The following is a 14,400-nucleotide window of genomic DNA, read 5'->3' on the forward strand; positions in this document are numbered from 1 at the left end:
TGTTCCGAATAGTTTTCCTACGTTGTTCATTACAAGTCGTAAGTAAGAAAACTAATATCTTTACAAATCTTTTCATATATCAACCGAAATAAAAAGCTTGGCACGTAATTGGCATACTCGGCCTTTTATTTCTTCACAAAAAGAGTGAAACAATACTCCTTTTATACGGCCTCGAAGAATATCACGACGGTTACTTCAATCGAATTGTTAGAAAGCAATATGCTGGTGCTATCGGGAAAAAAAATCCAATTAATGAAGAAGAAACAAAAGCATGGGATAAAAGCACCCCATAAATGAATAGAACATATCCAATATATTATTACATTGACCTTTTCTTAGTAAATGTCAGTAGTTCGCTGCATATGTTAACGCAGCTCAAAAGAAACGAATTTCAATAAGAATGACGACAAATTCACGGGAAAAAAAGATAAGCGTAATATAACGTCGATAGAATATTTTTAAGTATCGTGTCACAATTGCCAATTTGTGATGGATACTTATTTTAAATTCTGGAGGAAGATTGAGGGTTGATTAACTTAGTCAAGAATATTATGAAATTAATAGTTAAAAGAAACAATTTTGAAATGAAAAAATTAGCCTTTACAAAAACAAAATAATATTTTAGAGCCACAGATGTTTAATTTGGCTTTAAACTCACACCAGATACTTTTGATATCTATCTGGAAAGGTTTATTCGATTATTTTTTCATCTCTATAGTTAGAACAAATAGCAAAAATTTTTAAGAAAAATAATTAATAGCCTACTATTTTATTTTATAACCGGTGCTAAACAGTGGATCCAAATCTATGTTTACGATTACCAATGTTCAATTCCGTAGCCTTATAATTTTGATGCCAATCCAGAAGACAAGGGAATTCCTGGATCAAGCGTTGAGACAAACTAGCCTTCGTTGAGGACTTTTTGATGGAACTAACCCGAATTTGCGTTACGTGATGCGGAAAAATCGTGAAAGACTCCCACGGTTAACCCGATGGTAAGGGGATTCTTACCCATAATCCGTCTACCACTGAGAGGATATTTTATGTCACCACTGGGGTCGGTTCGAGCTGGAAGCAAAATTCACAATAAGAAAGGAGTGGAGTCTCTTAATTGTTTGGGTTTGAATGTTTGTTTGCTTCATAGTAAGTCATAATTATATTAGTCCCTGTAGTAAGGTTATCTTTGAAGCAAGAAAAGAGGTTGTAACACGCTTTGCTTTGTTTATGTTTGAGAAAAGGAAAATCTCTGCCTCAGAACAGGTTTTCGTTTATATTCAGAGCACTCATTAAGCAGCATTACAAGAAAAAATACCTTAGATGCGCCCCAAGACGAAAATTTGTCTAGTTCTACATTCGTATAGAACAGGCAAAGCTGGGATTCGAACCTGCGTCCCCTCATTAGGAGACAAGTTTTCTATCTCCTGAGCCACCACGGCTTTAACAGCCCACTATGTAATTCTCAAATATACATGATTAGGGCTAGATTAAGGGGAGAGGGACCTACTGAGGCTGTAACCTCAGAGCCCCAATTTTTTTTGGCGTTTCCAAGGAATCTCTTAAGTTCTTGAAATTAATTTATGTAACTCTCTAAAAAGATTTTCAGATACTTTCAAGCGTTATGTTTTGAATCATTAAAAATGAAGATAATAATTATAAATTAATAATAGAAGGTATTAAGTATTCTGAGTGTAATGTTCGGAAAAATAAATTAAAAGTCTTGGGTATTTTTTAAGTAATAAATTATATCCTTCACCCAACTTAATGATTTTATCTATTATCTCTTGCTTCAAGCCACATAAAGGACGATTTTTTTTAAAAAAATTAATTTTTCGTAACCATTTACAGAATATTTAAAGTTTTCTGACGGTGTTTGGTGGCAAAAATTTAACAAAGTAAATAAAAACGAAAAATTCTAAATTGTCCCTCTTAATTTCTAAAATTTGTATGTTGGAAAGTTTTTGCTTAGACTTAACATTTAAATTGTATTTAACATTTAATTGTATTTTAATGCAATTATTTTTGAAAAAATTAAAAAATCCAAAAAGTTTTCTCTCTCGAATTTCTGCAAAACAAGACTAATTTGATTTCAATTTCATGAAAATTTTCAATATTTCTGAATATAGGTAAATTTTTGGCTAATTTGCTATAGGTAGGGCGACATGTTACACATCAACCTTTTCTCCCTATCAAAATTTTTTTTTCCTTTCCTGTTCATTGTTGTGATAAAACAAGCAGGAAGTACTTAATGCTTCAGGAAGACACGTGTAGAAACAGTTTACAATCTACAGCACACGCAATAATCAGTCTCAACCTGTTGCACAAGGCAATAAGACACGTGACACATTACATTGATATGTAAGACAAAAATCAATCACACGAATAGTAAGTTTAAAAGTTTTAAAAATAATAATAATAATAAAAATAAAAATAAAAAAAAACACACACACAACTGACGTTTCCTAGAATGATTGGATGGCTTAAAATTTAATGTACAGCGCTTCATAAAATTTCCTATTACAAATTCATTTTTCTATAAATTTGTAATAAGAATACTAACTTTTCTGCTATCTGAGAATGACTTTCCTAATAGAAGTGAAAAAGTGGAATAAAAACGTTAAAAAAAAACAAACAAATAAAAAAAAGCTTTGCAAGTACATAAAACCACTAACGTATGATATGGTATTGTGTGTTAGAATTATTTTCATTTCGTGTTTAAAATAATTTTGAGTGAGTCGAATTCATTAAAGCATTTCAGCAAAAAAAAAAAAAAAAAAAAAATTCTTTATGGAATAATTTTTTTTGGCAAAACTCGTAAAAAATGGCAGCTATGCGTACGGAGTATTTTCTGCATCAATTTCTGAAACAATGTTACTTTTTATTATTTTTACCATTAATTATCAATAAAGGAAGCAGATGTTAGATGCAAAAACAAATGGAGAAACTCAAACTGAAGTACGTATATACTTTTTATTTCGTTTGCTATTCCAAGCAGCATAAAACTATGCATTTCGATTCTTTCGCGCATAAAGCAATGGTTTATTTATTGGTTCATATACATTTTAAATCTAGAGACAAGTCACTATCACTTTAAAGAAGCTACGTATTTATATTTAGCTAGTTTATACCCCATAGCATAAGTATTTTCGACGGGAAAAAAATGTCGAATTCTTTACCAATTCCACCCTTTTTATGCTTTTATTCATGAGAAAGGATGAATATAAAAAAAGAGCAACGGCCAAGTAAATCTAGAACATCCTCTGGAGGTAAGAAATTTTAACATTTTCCTCCAGTATATGCTAATGAAATCTGTATTTTTTTTAGGAAATTCGAGAGAATGTTTATTTAAAACTTCGTAGTGGAAATTCCCAGCAGATTTGAGTGCTGAATACACACATTTACAAACCACAAAAAGGGGACCCTCACCAAAATATCTCATTTTTCAATTAGTTTTTTTATTTTATTAATTTCAATTAAAAGTTTTAAATGGGTAGAAATATTTATTATTTTAATGTATACACAATCGTCATATAAATTAAGAGCAAGCATTAAGGTAAAACGTGCTGTTTACGATTATCGAGGAAATAACATTTTAAAATTATTTTAACTTTATGTTTTAAATAATTATTTTAAACTACATAAATATAAACTGTCAATACTTGCTGAATTTAATAGATATGTTTGCATTTGTTGCAATTAAATATAAGATATTTAAAGAGCTATAATCCTTGGATTAATTATTATAATTATATGATATTTAAAGAACGGAAATCTAAACACCACTCAAAAACTAGTTTTCAAATATTAGGTGTATGATAATTTAACATTAATTCTCTTGATAAATTCATCAATAGGCAAATTTAACAATACTTTTTACAAAGTTATAATTCGTCCCTCCTCTTTTCAAGTACACACCCAGTTTGAATTTTAAAGAAAGCAAGAAATTCACAGGCCTCTTCAATGAAAGGGAGACAAAATTTTAGTGCGAAGTAGCCTGAGAATGACGTCACACACCCAAAATTCTTTGCAAATTTTTTTTATGATGTTATTCTCATACAACTTCTTACAGACATGTTTTTTGCCTACTTAGAAAATAGATCTGATAATATAAATTTAAATTTGCGACACAATAGGAATTTGAAATGTTTTCATAAAAATATAGACAAAAATTTTAACCGACCAAATGTTCAATATTTAGAAGGTTCAATTCAGTTTCAAAATTTCGGTCGTTGTTACAACATTAAAAAAGCAAGGTACAGAATTTCTTGAAATACCTTACTTTGTATGGTTATTGATGTTATCTATACTGCAATATGTCAAGCTATATACTGCACAGTATATACTGTTAAGTTTATAATAAGCATTTAATAGTTAATTATAAGGTAATAAAGCAAATGGTGCAGTTGAAATTGCTTTCCATTTAACAATGAATGCCAATGGATGAATTCAACATGTCTCAAAAGTTTTGAGAAAAATTGATCATTTAAAAAAACGATTTAGAGTTGCACTGAATTTAAGGTAGCAAGCACTAAGTCTACAATGAATGAATGAAACAAAGAACAAACTTAGAATGATGAATGCTAAACTCGGGAGAATTAATGTTACCAGGGATACATTTTCCAAATCTCGAAGGGCAAATTGACCATTATATTTCACCCCTCTTAGATTAAATGAACAATGGAAAAAAGGAAACTTTTTTTAAAACTTAAGTTACTTCTTTGATACGGAAACTGTTTCATCAGTACTCCGAAGGTCAAAGACAGTAGTATTTAAACGGTGTAAACGATTCTGTTTCAGAAATTTTACACGAAAAAAGACTATTTTTGTTCAATACATTTAAAATTAACAAAGAGGGAAATAACCATTTTTCTTCAAGGGCACAGAAAGAAAGGCTTAGGACTTACCATCCAAATTTTGGTCATGTATTTAAAATTTTTGCGAAATTTCTGAATCATGTTTTCTCAATTATCGCAGAAAGGATCGACTTAGAAATATTGTAAAAACAGTAATTTACACCAAATCGACTGTGTGTATGTTTAAAATAGGAATTGATAACTTTTCATTGATTTTTCTAACGCCAAAAGATATGTCACTGTTTATCCAAAGATGAACCAATTCAGTGAATTACACTTTCAATTAAGAGATCGCTAGAGATGCAACTCATAGAATCTGATTTTCCTCTCAACACGAAATAAGCTATTTAGCAGACAAATATTGCTCATAAGTTTTTTTAATGAAATACTTTTTTTAAACAATAAAACATCTTTTATTTCGGGAATTTATAAAAAAAATGTTGCACTGCTTTTGATCAAAAGGAATATTTTTTTTTACGTTTATCTTTTAAAAAAACTTATAAATCAATTATTCTATAAATAGTGAAAAGAAGTAAATCGACTGACCGAATTTGCGCCCCCTAGCGTAAACATTCTCCCCATTTAAAACACTTTCTATTCTAAGTATTTCGTACCCATGAAAAAGATAGGAAAAAATGGAAAACTACAATTTGTGTTCTGTATTTATAAATTAAAAAAAAAACTACAATTAGTGTTCTGTACTTACAAATTAAAAAAAAAACAAAACTACAATTTGCGTTCTGTACTTATAAATTAAAAAACTACAATTTGTGTTCTGTACTTATAATCAATTATTCTATAAATAGTGAAAAGAAATTATTCGAGCGACAGAATTTTCACCCCCTTACGCAAACATTCCCCCCATTTAAAACACTTTCTATTTCTAAATATTTCGTGCCCCGTAAAAAAAGGTAGGAAAAAATGAAAAACTATCATTTGTGTTCTGAAGGTTCTGCAATGACAGTTATATTTCAGGGAGTTGCCTCTAATGGATGCTGAAATCACAAAAAACTGTACTTAAAACAAGAACATTAACCCCGGGGTGACTTAGATGGGGTCACTTTCTCTTTAAAGATGATCCCTCCAATACTATTAAGAAAGAAAAGAAAAGAACTGCTAGAGTAAATGATAACGAAATCTTAAATTCTCACGTTACCTTGGCAACTGTTAACGCAAATAAAGAAAGGGCGAAAAAATTCAATACCTAGATCTGAATACCGTGAAGAATATGACCAGTACACGGAATTCACATTTGCATACATTTAAAGGAAACGTTCCATTACGTAAACCCCCCTCCCCAATTATTCACCCACTACTTCGAGTAACTTTTAAGAGGGGATAAAAAGAAAGATTCAAATGGTAAAGACAAAATTATACGCCACATTTCGTTTCTTTTACTACAAAACGAGAAAAAAATAATAAACGAATAAAGGACGAACTTCAGAAGTCAAAGGTTTTCTTTTTTTATGGAATGTTTTCTATTGAAAGGTGCCCCATAAAATTGAATATTTTTCTCCTTCGTTTATAATGATTCTGGTATTGTAGAAAAACTATTCAGTTATTGAAACAAAAAGGGAATGTCATAACAATAAAATATCAGTGTCGAAAATGCGAAAATTTTCCATTAAAAGAAAAAAAATCGATTAAAAATAAATGCACGATGATTGGAAATCAACTTGCAAAGAATATAAATTTCAATATTTATTAATATAGAATATATATTTTATTTCACGTTAATAAATGTTTAAAAAAAATGGATTGATAATTACAATATAGAAGATCACAAACGATCATTATCAGTTAATTATTATTCCAAACTGCAGCATCTTAAGCATTTGGGTGCTAAACAATGGCTAAACAAGCTTTTCCGTATACACACGGTTGTGAACTGCTAATCTTGCTTTAAATATAAAGAGGATAGTTAAGGCTTTCTTAAAATATAATTTAAGTCAATTTATTATTTTCAAATATATTAATTTTTAAAACCTGTAAAAATGTAGTGAAGTAGCATTTCGTAACATAGCTAATTCACCATTATTCATCATAATCGCCCACGACAGAAGAATGAATGTAGAGTTAAATGGTACTATATACAATGAAACAACGATTCGGAAAATTCAAACAACCTTACGTAAGTCAGACGTAAAACAACTCGGGGAAAAATGAATTCAAGAAGATAAGATCGTGTTTGAATCCGTACTCGATGCCTCACTAAAATTGACCGTTGCTACAAGGTGTTAATTTGCTATCCGATTCCTTATGAGGTTACTAAACGGTATTCCTATTTATTTTTAATATTTTTACTTAAATAACTTTATTAATTTTTTTAAACATAACGAGTATTATTTAAAAGTTCAGACAATTCAAGTACAAGAAAAGCAAAGTTCTGAAAATTCATGGCAATTTCATCACTTACTCTTCAAGCAAGTGGTAAAAGAAGGAATTCATTTAACAGAATTAGACCTTCATTCATAATACAAAGTAATTCAGGGTCGTGAACCCATACTTATTTAAATAAACTCCAGGGTAATACTTACAGCAAACCTAGATGGTGTAGTAGTATCCATGGTTCGAATACCCAGCACTGGTGTAGCTGGAGCACTACCTCTGCGATCCGAGCAAGCCTTCTCATAGGATGTCTCTGAAAAATAAAATAATAATTCAAATTCACTGGCATTCAAACAGACAATTCATGCATGAAAACGTCCCTGTAATAAGACCAGATACAATATAAAAGAGAAATTTTGATTACTTACAATAAACTTTTTTATGTATTAATTTAAATAATAAATTAATTTATTAATGTTAATTCATGCAGACAATTAAAGATACCCGATATCTAATAACTTTATTGCTTTTTCAACTTTAATATACATATATGTGTGTTTAATACTTCATTATTTGTTGCTTATTTCATAAATTCTAATCAGTGCCATATTTTAAATAAAATTACTAAAATAATTCAAAATTGGGAAACTTGACAGGTTCCCAATTTTGGGAACCATCATAGGTCTTGATAGGTCAATAACCTTTTAAAAAAAACTTTTTTAAGCAAACAAGTATTAAATTTTTACAAGATATCTAAGCTTGAACCTTAGCGTATTCTTAAAGATTTGCAAGATAAAAGATAACTTTTTACAATATATCAAAACTGTAAATTTTAGTGCATTTTTAAAGATTTTTTAAAATGTATCGAATCTGATATATAAAATGTTTCATTAAAATACTAAACCTTATTATAATAAACCTTAAAATAATAAAATGGGTTGGATGTATCATGTAAAAAACTAGAATGATCCAAAAAGATATAAAATATTATTCAACGCCTTATGCAACATAATTAAAACTAGTACAAACCATGTACGATATATTGTTCTAAAGGAACATTGTCTGACGAAAAAGAAAATAATGTAGAGATAATTGTGAATAATGTGGAAATGAACAAAATTCACATGAGGACCATGTTCATTGAATTACACAAGTAACACTAATGAGAATTTTTTTTAATTTTATCGCAGGACGTCATTACCCATTTTTTTGGGTTATCAAAATATAATTAAGTCCAAATATTAAATAATAAAATATTATTCGTCTGGGTATGTTTATGTGAGGAAGAGGCGAAAACCAGACATAAAAGTATGGCATCATATTACTTAAATGGAATCATAATTATGAACCCGGCGGATGGCAGACTTTTCTCCTCATTTGTCATTGTTAATGAATGATACATCGAGGTCAGTGAGGGGCGTCAGCTACTTTTTTTTTATATATACTATAATGCGGGGATATAGTGTGGCAAGGCGTGTGCCTCGCACACGCTGTAATTTTGCTAATAAAATAATAAATATAAGTCCATTGACAACAATCACAATTTTGTATACAGTATCTAAGTTTTATTTATTATTATTATTATTTTTTTACATGGAGTATCTTTAAGTGAAGGGTTTTGTAATGGTGTGAGAGATAAAAAAAAAATTTCAGAAAATTTTATAAAATAAAAGATCGGATTTTTCTAATGATAAACTTATGCGAAGATAATTTTTGCGACTGATCTCGTCAAGTATGAGCTAGCACTAATTATGTAGTAAGTAGTATATTTAGGATATATGCTACAACTTTTAAAGTTCCATTTCAGTACTCAAAAATTTTAACACTAGATCAAAAACTCTGTTTCTTTATGTTGTGTAGAAATATATAGATATATATATATTTAAATGAATAAATGTTAACGGAGATATTTTAGTTCGTACAGTTAGACTTACTTTATTTAGTCGGTATTAGTCAAACAGTTTTTAAACACTAAAAAAAAATTATAAAAGGTTTATAAAGAAAAGAAATTGTTTTTTTCTCCGACCGATGAATTTCAAAGGTGGAATTGTATTGAAATATATTTTGTACAATTCTATACAAATTACACATTCAAAATCATGTATAACTATCTCATTCAATCGGAAAAAAATACTACTTTTTTGTTGATAAAATGTACAGAGTGTAGGTAAATATCTATTGTATCGATTCGTTAGAAACTTTAGCCTCCTTCGCCGAAGTTTTAGTAATTCTTATGTACACGTTATGTGCTCTATCATTACCTTTTAAATTTAATAGTCAGTACAAAAATAGAAATAAGACAGAAAAAACCATAAATAAGAATTTCTTGAAAGGAATAAAAAACGAAGATTAACAATTTCAAAAATTCTTTTTCTAACTCTTTTAGTGTTATTTTCTACTCATAGTTATCTAACAGTTGGCAAAAGTTAAGTGTCTCAAAGACTATTGAAAAAAAAAAAAAAAAAAAAGGTAAACAAAAACTGCAAAAAGCTAACCTTCCATCTGCCGGAACTGCACAGATTAGAATAAAATTAGCTATTATTTTAACGGCACGCGTCTTTCATACAACGCTACCCATCTGTTTTTGGGCCATCCCAACTTCCTTCATCAACCCGAGATGGTTGTTCCATTCATTAAACTTAGGTGACTATTCTGACAGGCAGCTTTCTACGCGCTTTTACGGAGAGAGAGAAAATTTTAGTAACTTTAGTTTATTTTAGAAACTTTTCCGCGATTTCCATGAATTTATGGTTATTCCATGGAAATAGTGACGGAAAAATAGAGTCGTTAGTTGACACTCTGCTCTGAGGTTGACACTCAAAAATAGCTGGCTAGAAAGTGTAAGGCCAGGAATGGTGTCGTAGTGCGAAACTTAAAAATAAATGTTTACTATGAATTGCAAAAGCTAGAAGACATTGCGACACAGCTTGTAAAGGACAAAAAATATAAAATTTAAGGTTGGTCTAACAAATTAGAAGCGACGGTAAATATATATATATCCCATGCTCTATATTATATTTGTACGGATTCCACTGGAGAATTTAGTGTAGTCAAAACAAATACATATTTGAATGCGTAACGCAAGGAGGTGCTGTTTTGTATATTATAATGTTAATTGCATAATCTAGTTTTGATCAGCAAAAATATTCACAGATCGGAAAAACTACATTATTTTGTAGTTTACTACAACTACTTTGTTACACGTGTAGTTAACAACAAGAACTTTTTAAAAATGTAGTGACTACAAACTATTTTGGAATTGTAGTAACTACTTGACAACTTTAAGGAGGCGAATTTACATTACATGGGGAATAATTAAGAAATATTTACTCATGTTTACATAAGCCAGTTTGTTATACCAAAAACATTTTTTTTAAAAATTGCTTAATACTCTTTTATTTCCTGTAAAAAATTAAGTTCATCGAAAATACGTTCTCTTCCTTTTAAATAACATTGTTTTACGAGTGTACATTCACCTGTGAAAGTGTGATCAAAGTTATTAATTAACTATTTTTCGTAATGGATAGTTTAAATATTAGTTATATGTGATTCTAAATACGTAATTCTTGTTAAGGCTCAGTTGCAGCCACAAGGTCATTTTCATTGTAGCCATTGAAGGATCAGCGAAGATTTTTAAAAGTCAAATTCAAAAAACTAGTTGTGCTAAAGTCGTGTTTCTTTACTAAACTATCGTGAAAAGTGATTTCCAAAAATCGCTACAAACTTTTTTTTCATGTATAGCACTACTAAAAGCCATTTTCATGTATAGCACTACTACAAGCCATTTTTATGTTTAGCACTACTAAAAGCCATTTTCATGTATAGCACTACTACAAGCCATTTTTATGTATAGCACTACAAGCCATTGAAGGACCAGCGAAGATTTGTACCAATCAAATTCGAAAAAAATTAGTTGTGCTAAAGTCATGTTTCTTTACTAAACTATCTTTAAAAATAACTTCCCAAAATCGCTACAAACTATTTTTTTTAATGCCTAGCACTACTCTACTTAAAAAAAGTAGCTCACTACACTACAAACTAAGAAAGAAAAAAAAAGCGACTACAGTAGTTTCACTACTTGTAGTTTGCTACTTCTGACTACTTGCTCACAACTCGTTCTAGAAAATAACCCAGACTAATTAAAAAAAAATATGAAGGAAATTGCATATCAGAATAAAAATAATGAACTTTCAATAATTAAATAGTACTAGACATACATATAAGTGTTAATTCAGTAAATGGATTGTTTCAAATGGACAAAGATTTCTTAGAAATCATGTCGTTCTTAATGAATGATTCGCTTCAGTTGAATGAAATGTCGTAATACGATCCTTCATCCGAAGGATAAAAAAAAAAGGTCTTATAGAAGTACATAATCATTTATTCGAGAGATGAGAGGGGTAAAAAAGAAAAAGTCTAATCGAAGTTGATGACGAATAAGTTCTCCTTTACGTATTAACCGATCAATGACAGAGAAGTAAAAAAAAGTTCAAATCATTGGAAATGAGACAGTTCATTAAGCATAAGGCTCGATCAATAAAGATCATTAAAACGAAGAAAAGACAAAAGGATTTCGATAATGTACATGCTATGAAACCCCATCTAAAAGAAAAATATTTATTCGGGAATCTTGAAATAGGAAAAATGAAAATATACTTCTGATTTTGTTTGCAAAGATAAAAATAACTTCTTAATTTTTTTTTTTTTTTTTAATCTAAGCACTTCAACTGAGTTTAATGAGCAAACAAAATTGTTTTGTGGTGATTTTTATTTTGCTCGGAGAAAGATTTTATTCTTATCTGTTTCACATGGGTGTGAAGGACTTGGATAGATTTCGGATTCAAAAAGGTGAATAATTATTTTATTAAAATCAATAGTTATTTTTTTAACAAAAAATAATTATAACTCACAAAATTATCTTCACAATTACAATAAAAATTTCAGTTTTTATAAAAAGACAAATTCAGGAGAACTTTAAAGTGCATTAGCTATTATAAAAAGTTATTGCCACGCATATTTATAAACACTTAGACATAGAAAAAATAAATCTGGTAAAAATTATTCTCATCATTGTTTGAACAACGCGAGAAATCGTATTACGGATTTCATTGAAAGAAAGTTTAAAATGTCAAATACCAAAGTACATAACACTTAAGTTAGATAAAAATGTTCGATTCTTACATAAATTGAATTATATAATTAATTATTATTTACGTGGTCTGACAGACACTGAGTCAAATTCATCTGCCCTTCAGAAGAAATTTTCGAAATTAAAAAAATTATTTAAACCATTTCTTCTCTACATAAAACATCGTAAAGAGTTTAAATTAAGTCCAATATTTGAGTAAAAAATTGTATATCTGTTATAATTTTAAATACTCACGTTATAGCAACATTATGTTATAACATTTATTTATTTATGTTTTGTTTTTTTGGATCACAGAATTCATTATATCAAGCATCGACTTTATTTAATTTGCTAATTTGAAATATTTTTATTTTATTTTCTTCTTTTTATAATCTCCTTCCTCCCCCCTTTTTCAAAAACTTTCACAATTTCAAAAACCCACCGATTTTCCTCCAAGCTAGATATCATTTACGGATAGCAAAAAAAGAAAATAGCTTTATTCAATTAGCAACGAAACAGCTGAAAATTTCAGCCACGAAAACCTCAATGACTTGTCATCAGTAAACAAGAAAGAAATGTCTTTTTAAAACAAATATATATCATTATGATAAAATAATTTCTAAAAGTCATAACTACATTAATTATAAAAAAAAGTAGATTAAGAAGACATTATTAACCATAAAAACAAATCGTTCAGTAAAACTTAAAAATTCTCCAACGTGCTTGTGATTAAAATACCCACTTTTTACTGCATCCTTTAGCGTAAATTAGCTATCCCTTACAAGACGGAATAAAAATAATGAAGTCTCATCATTCGTTTAATTATAGACGTCACGCGAATAGAGAGATTTCAAACTAATACCTTCTTGCAACAACGAGCCTCAATTAAAATTTTTTTTTTTTACTCATTTCTTCTTTCGAATTTCCGCTCACCTTCAACTACTGTTGCGATTTAATCACGCTATCCAGGAAAAAAAAAAGAAAAAAACCGTACACAGAACGGTACAACTACATAAATAAAATAAAAAACTTACGCATTAAAACCTCACGCAACAGTAAATTCAAGGATTCTCCGTTACGACAAAAGCATAGATAGCCATCAAGAAAATGTGAAATTTCTCTACAAGGTCACTCTGGGATTATGAAGCTAAGACAAAGAAAGGGAAATCAGCCTACGCAATACCCCTTAAAGGATGCTTTTATCTGGACTCTTCGTGCGGTGGGATGATTTATAATGTATCGATGATATATAGAGGGTGACAGGGTATTAGAGCCATGTTTACGCGGATGTGTTTGTAAATCATTTATAGAAACTAAGTAGCAGGATTGTTGGGAAATTTACAGGAGATGAATAAAGAAAGGAGAAAGATAATCTGCAAGCAAGATGTCATTATTGAAAATACATTGGAATTCGCGTGAATAACTGAGGAAGTGTTAACTAAGATCCAAGATATGAAAATACTAGACATAAAATAGTGTTGTATTGGAGTAATAACTGGTAAATAAAATCTCAGAAAACTCTTAACATTAGATGTGTGAAGCGTTTCGTATATAACTAAACTTTCACATATACTTAAAATTATAAATCCAAAATCGCATGCTTACTTAACATAAGTGTTCAGTATAAAGTATTTCAAAGCGGGCATCAAGGTTTGAAATTGAGGGGATGGCACAAACTCATCCATTTTGGATTTCTAGCGGTAATGTGAAGAAATTTTGGCATACAGATGGCATTGTTATAGTTATTATTTAATATAGCAGCTATATAATATTTTGGCAATATATATATATTTTTTAAATGAACAGGCGAAGCAAAAACCCACTTGGAAATTCAAACAAACATTTTTGAAAAATGCCAACGAAATAATTTAAAAACATATTGCAAGGAGATAAACTCAAAATTTAAGATTAGCGTAAAAAAAAAAAAATTAAAATTATAGTGTGCCATAAACTACGTCTGACACATTCTACGGAGGGAAAAAGGAGCAAGGGAATTAAAAAATAAAAGCATCTCGGAGTTTTGTAGGTAGTGATCGTTTATTGAAGATATATCTCCCAAGAAAAGGAATAGATTACATTATTATTTAAAGAAAA

The 14,400-nt window shown here is 29.4% G+C and overlaps 1 protein-coding gene across 14 annotated transcripts in view; it reads right to left on the reverse strand.

Annotated features, from left to right (window-relative positions):
- The window catches only part of raskol (Ras GTPase-activating protein raskol), a 319,700-nt gene that overhangs the window by 39,732 nt on the left and 265,568 nt on the right, over positions 1–14,400 (reverse strand). For all 14 annotated transcript variants that reach the window (XM_087159432.1, XM_087159431.1, XM_087159433.1 and 11 more), the window contains one exon: positions 7,388–7,491. In XM_087159432.1, the coding sequence (XP_087015558.1) occupies positions 7,388–7,491 (104 nt within the window). The remainder of the gene's footprint in view (positions 1–7,387; positions 7,492–14,400) is intronic.

Source organism: Parasteatoda tepidariorum, chromosome 3 (assembly GCF_982258835.1).
Source record: "Parasteatoda tepidariorum strain Cologne lab strain chromosome 3, Ptep-v5.0, whole genome shotgun sequence".
In the NCBI taxonomy this organism is placed as follows: domain Eukaryota; kingdom Metazoa; phylum Arthropoda; class Arachnida; order Araneae; family Theridiidae; genus Parasteatoda; species Parasteatoda tepidariorum.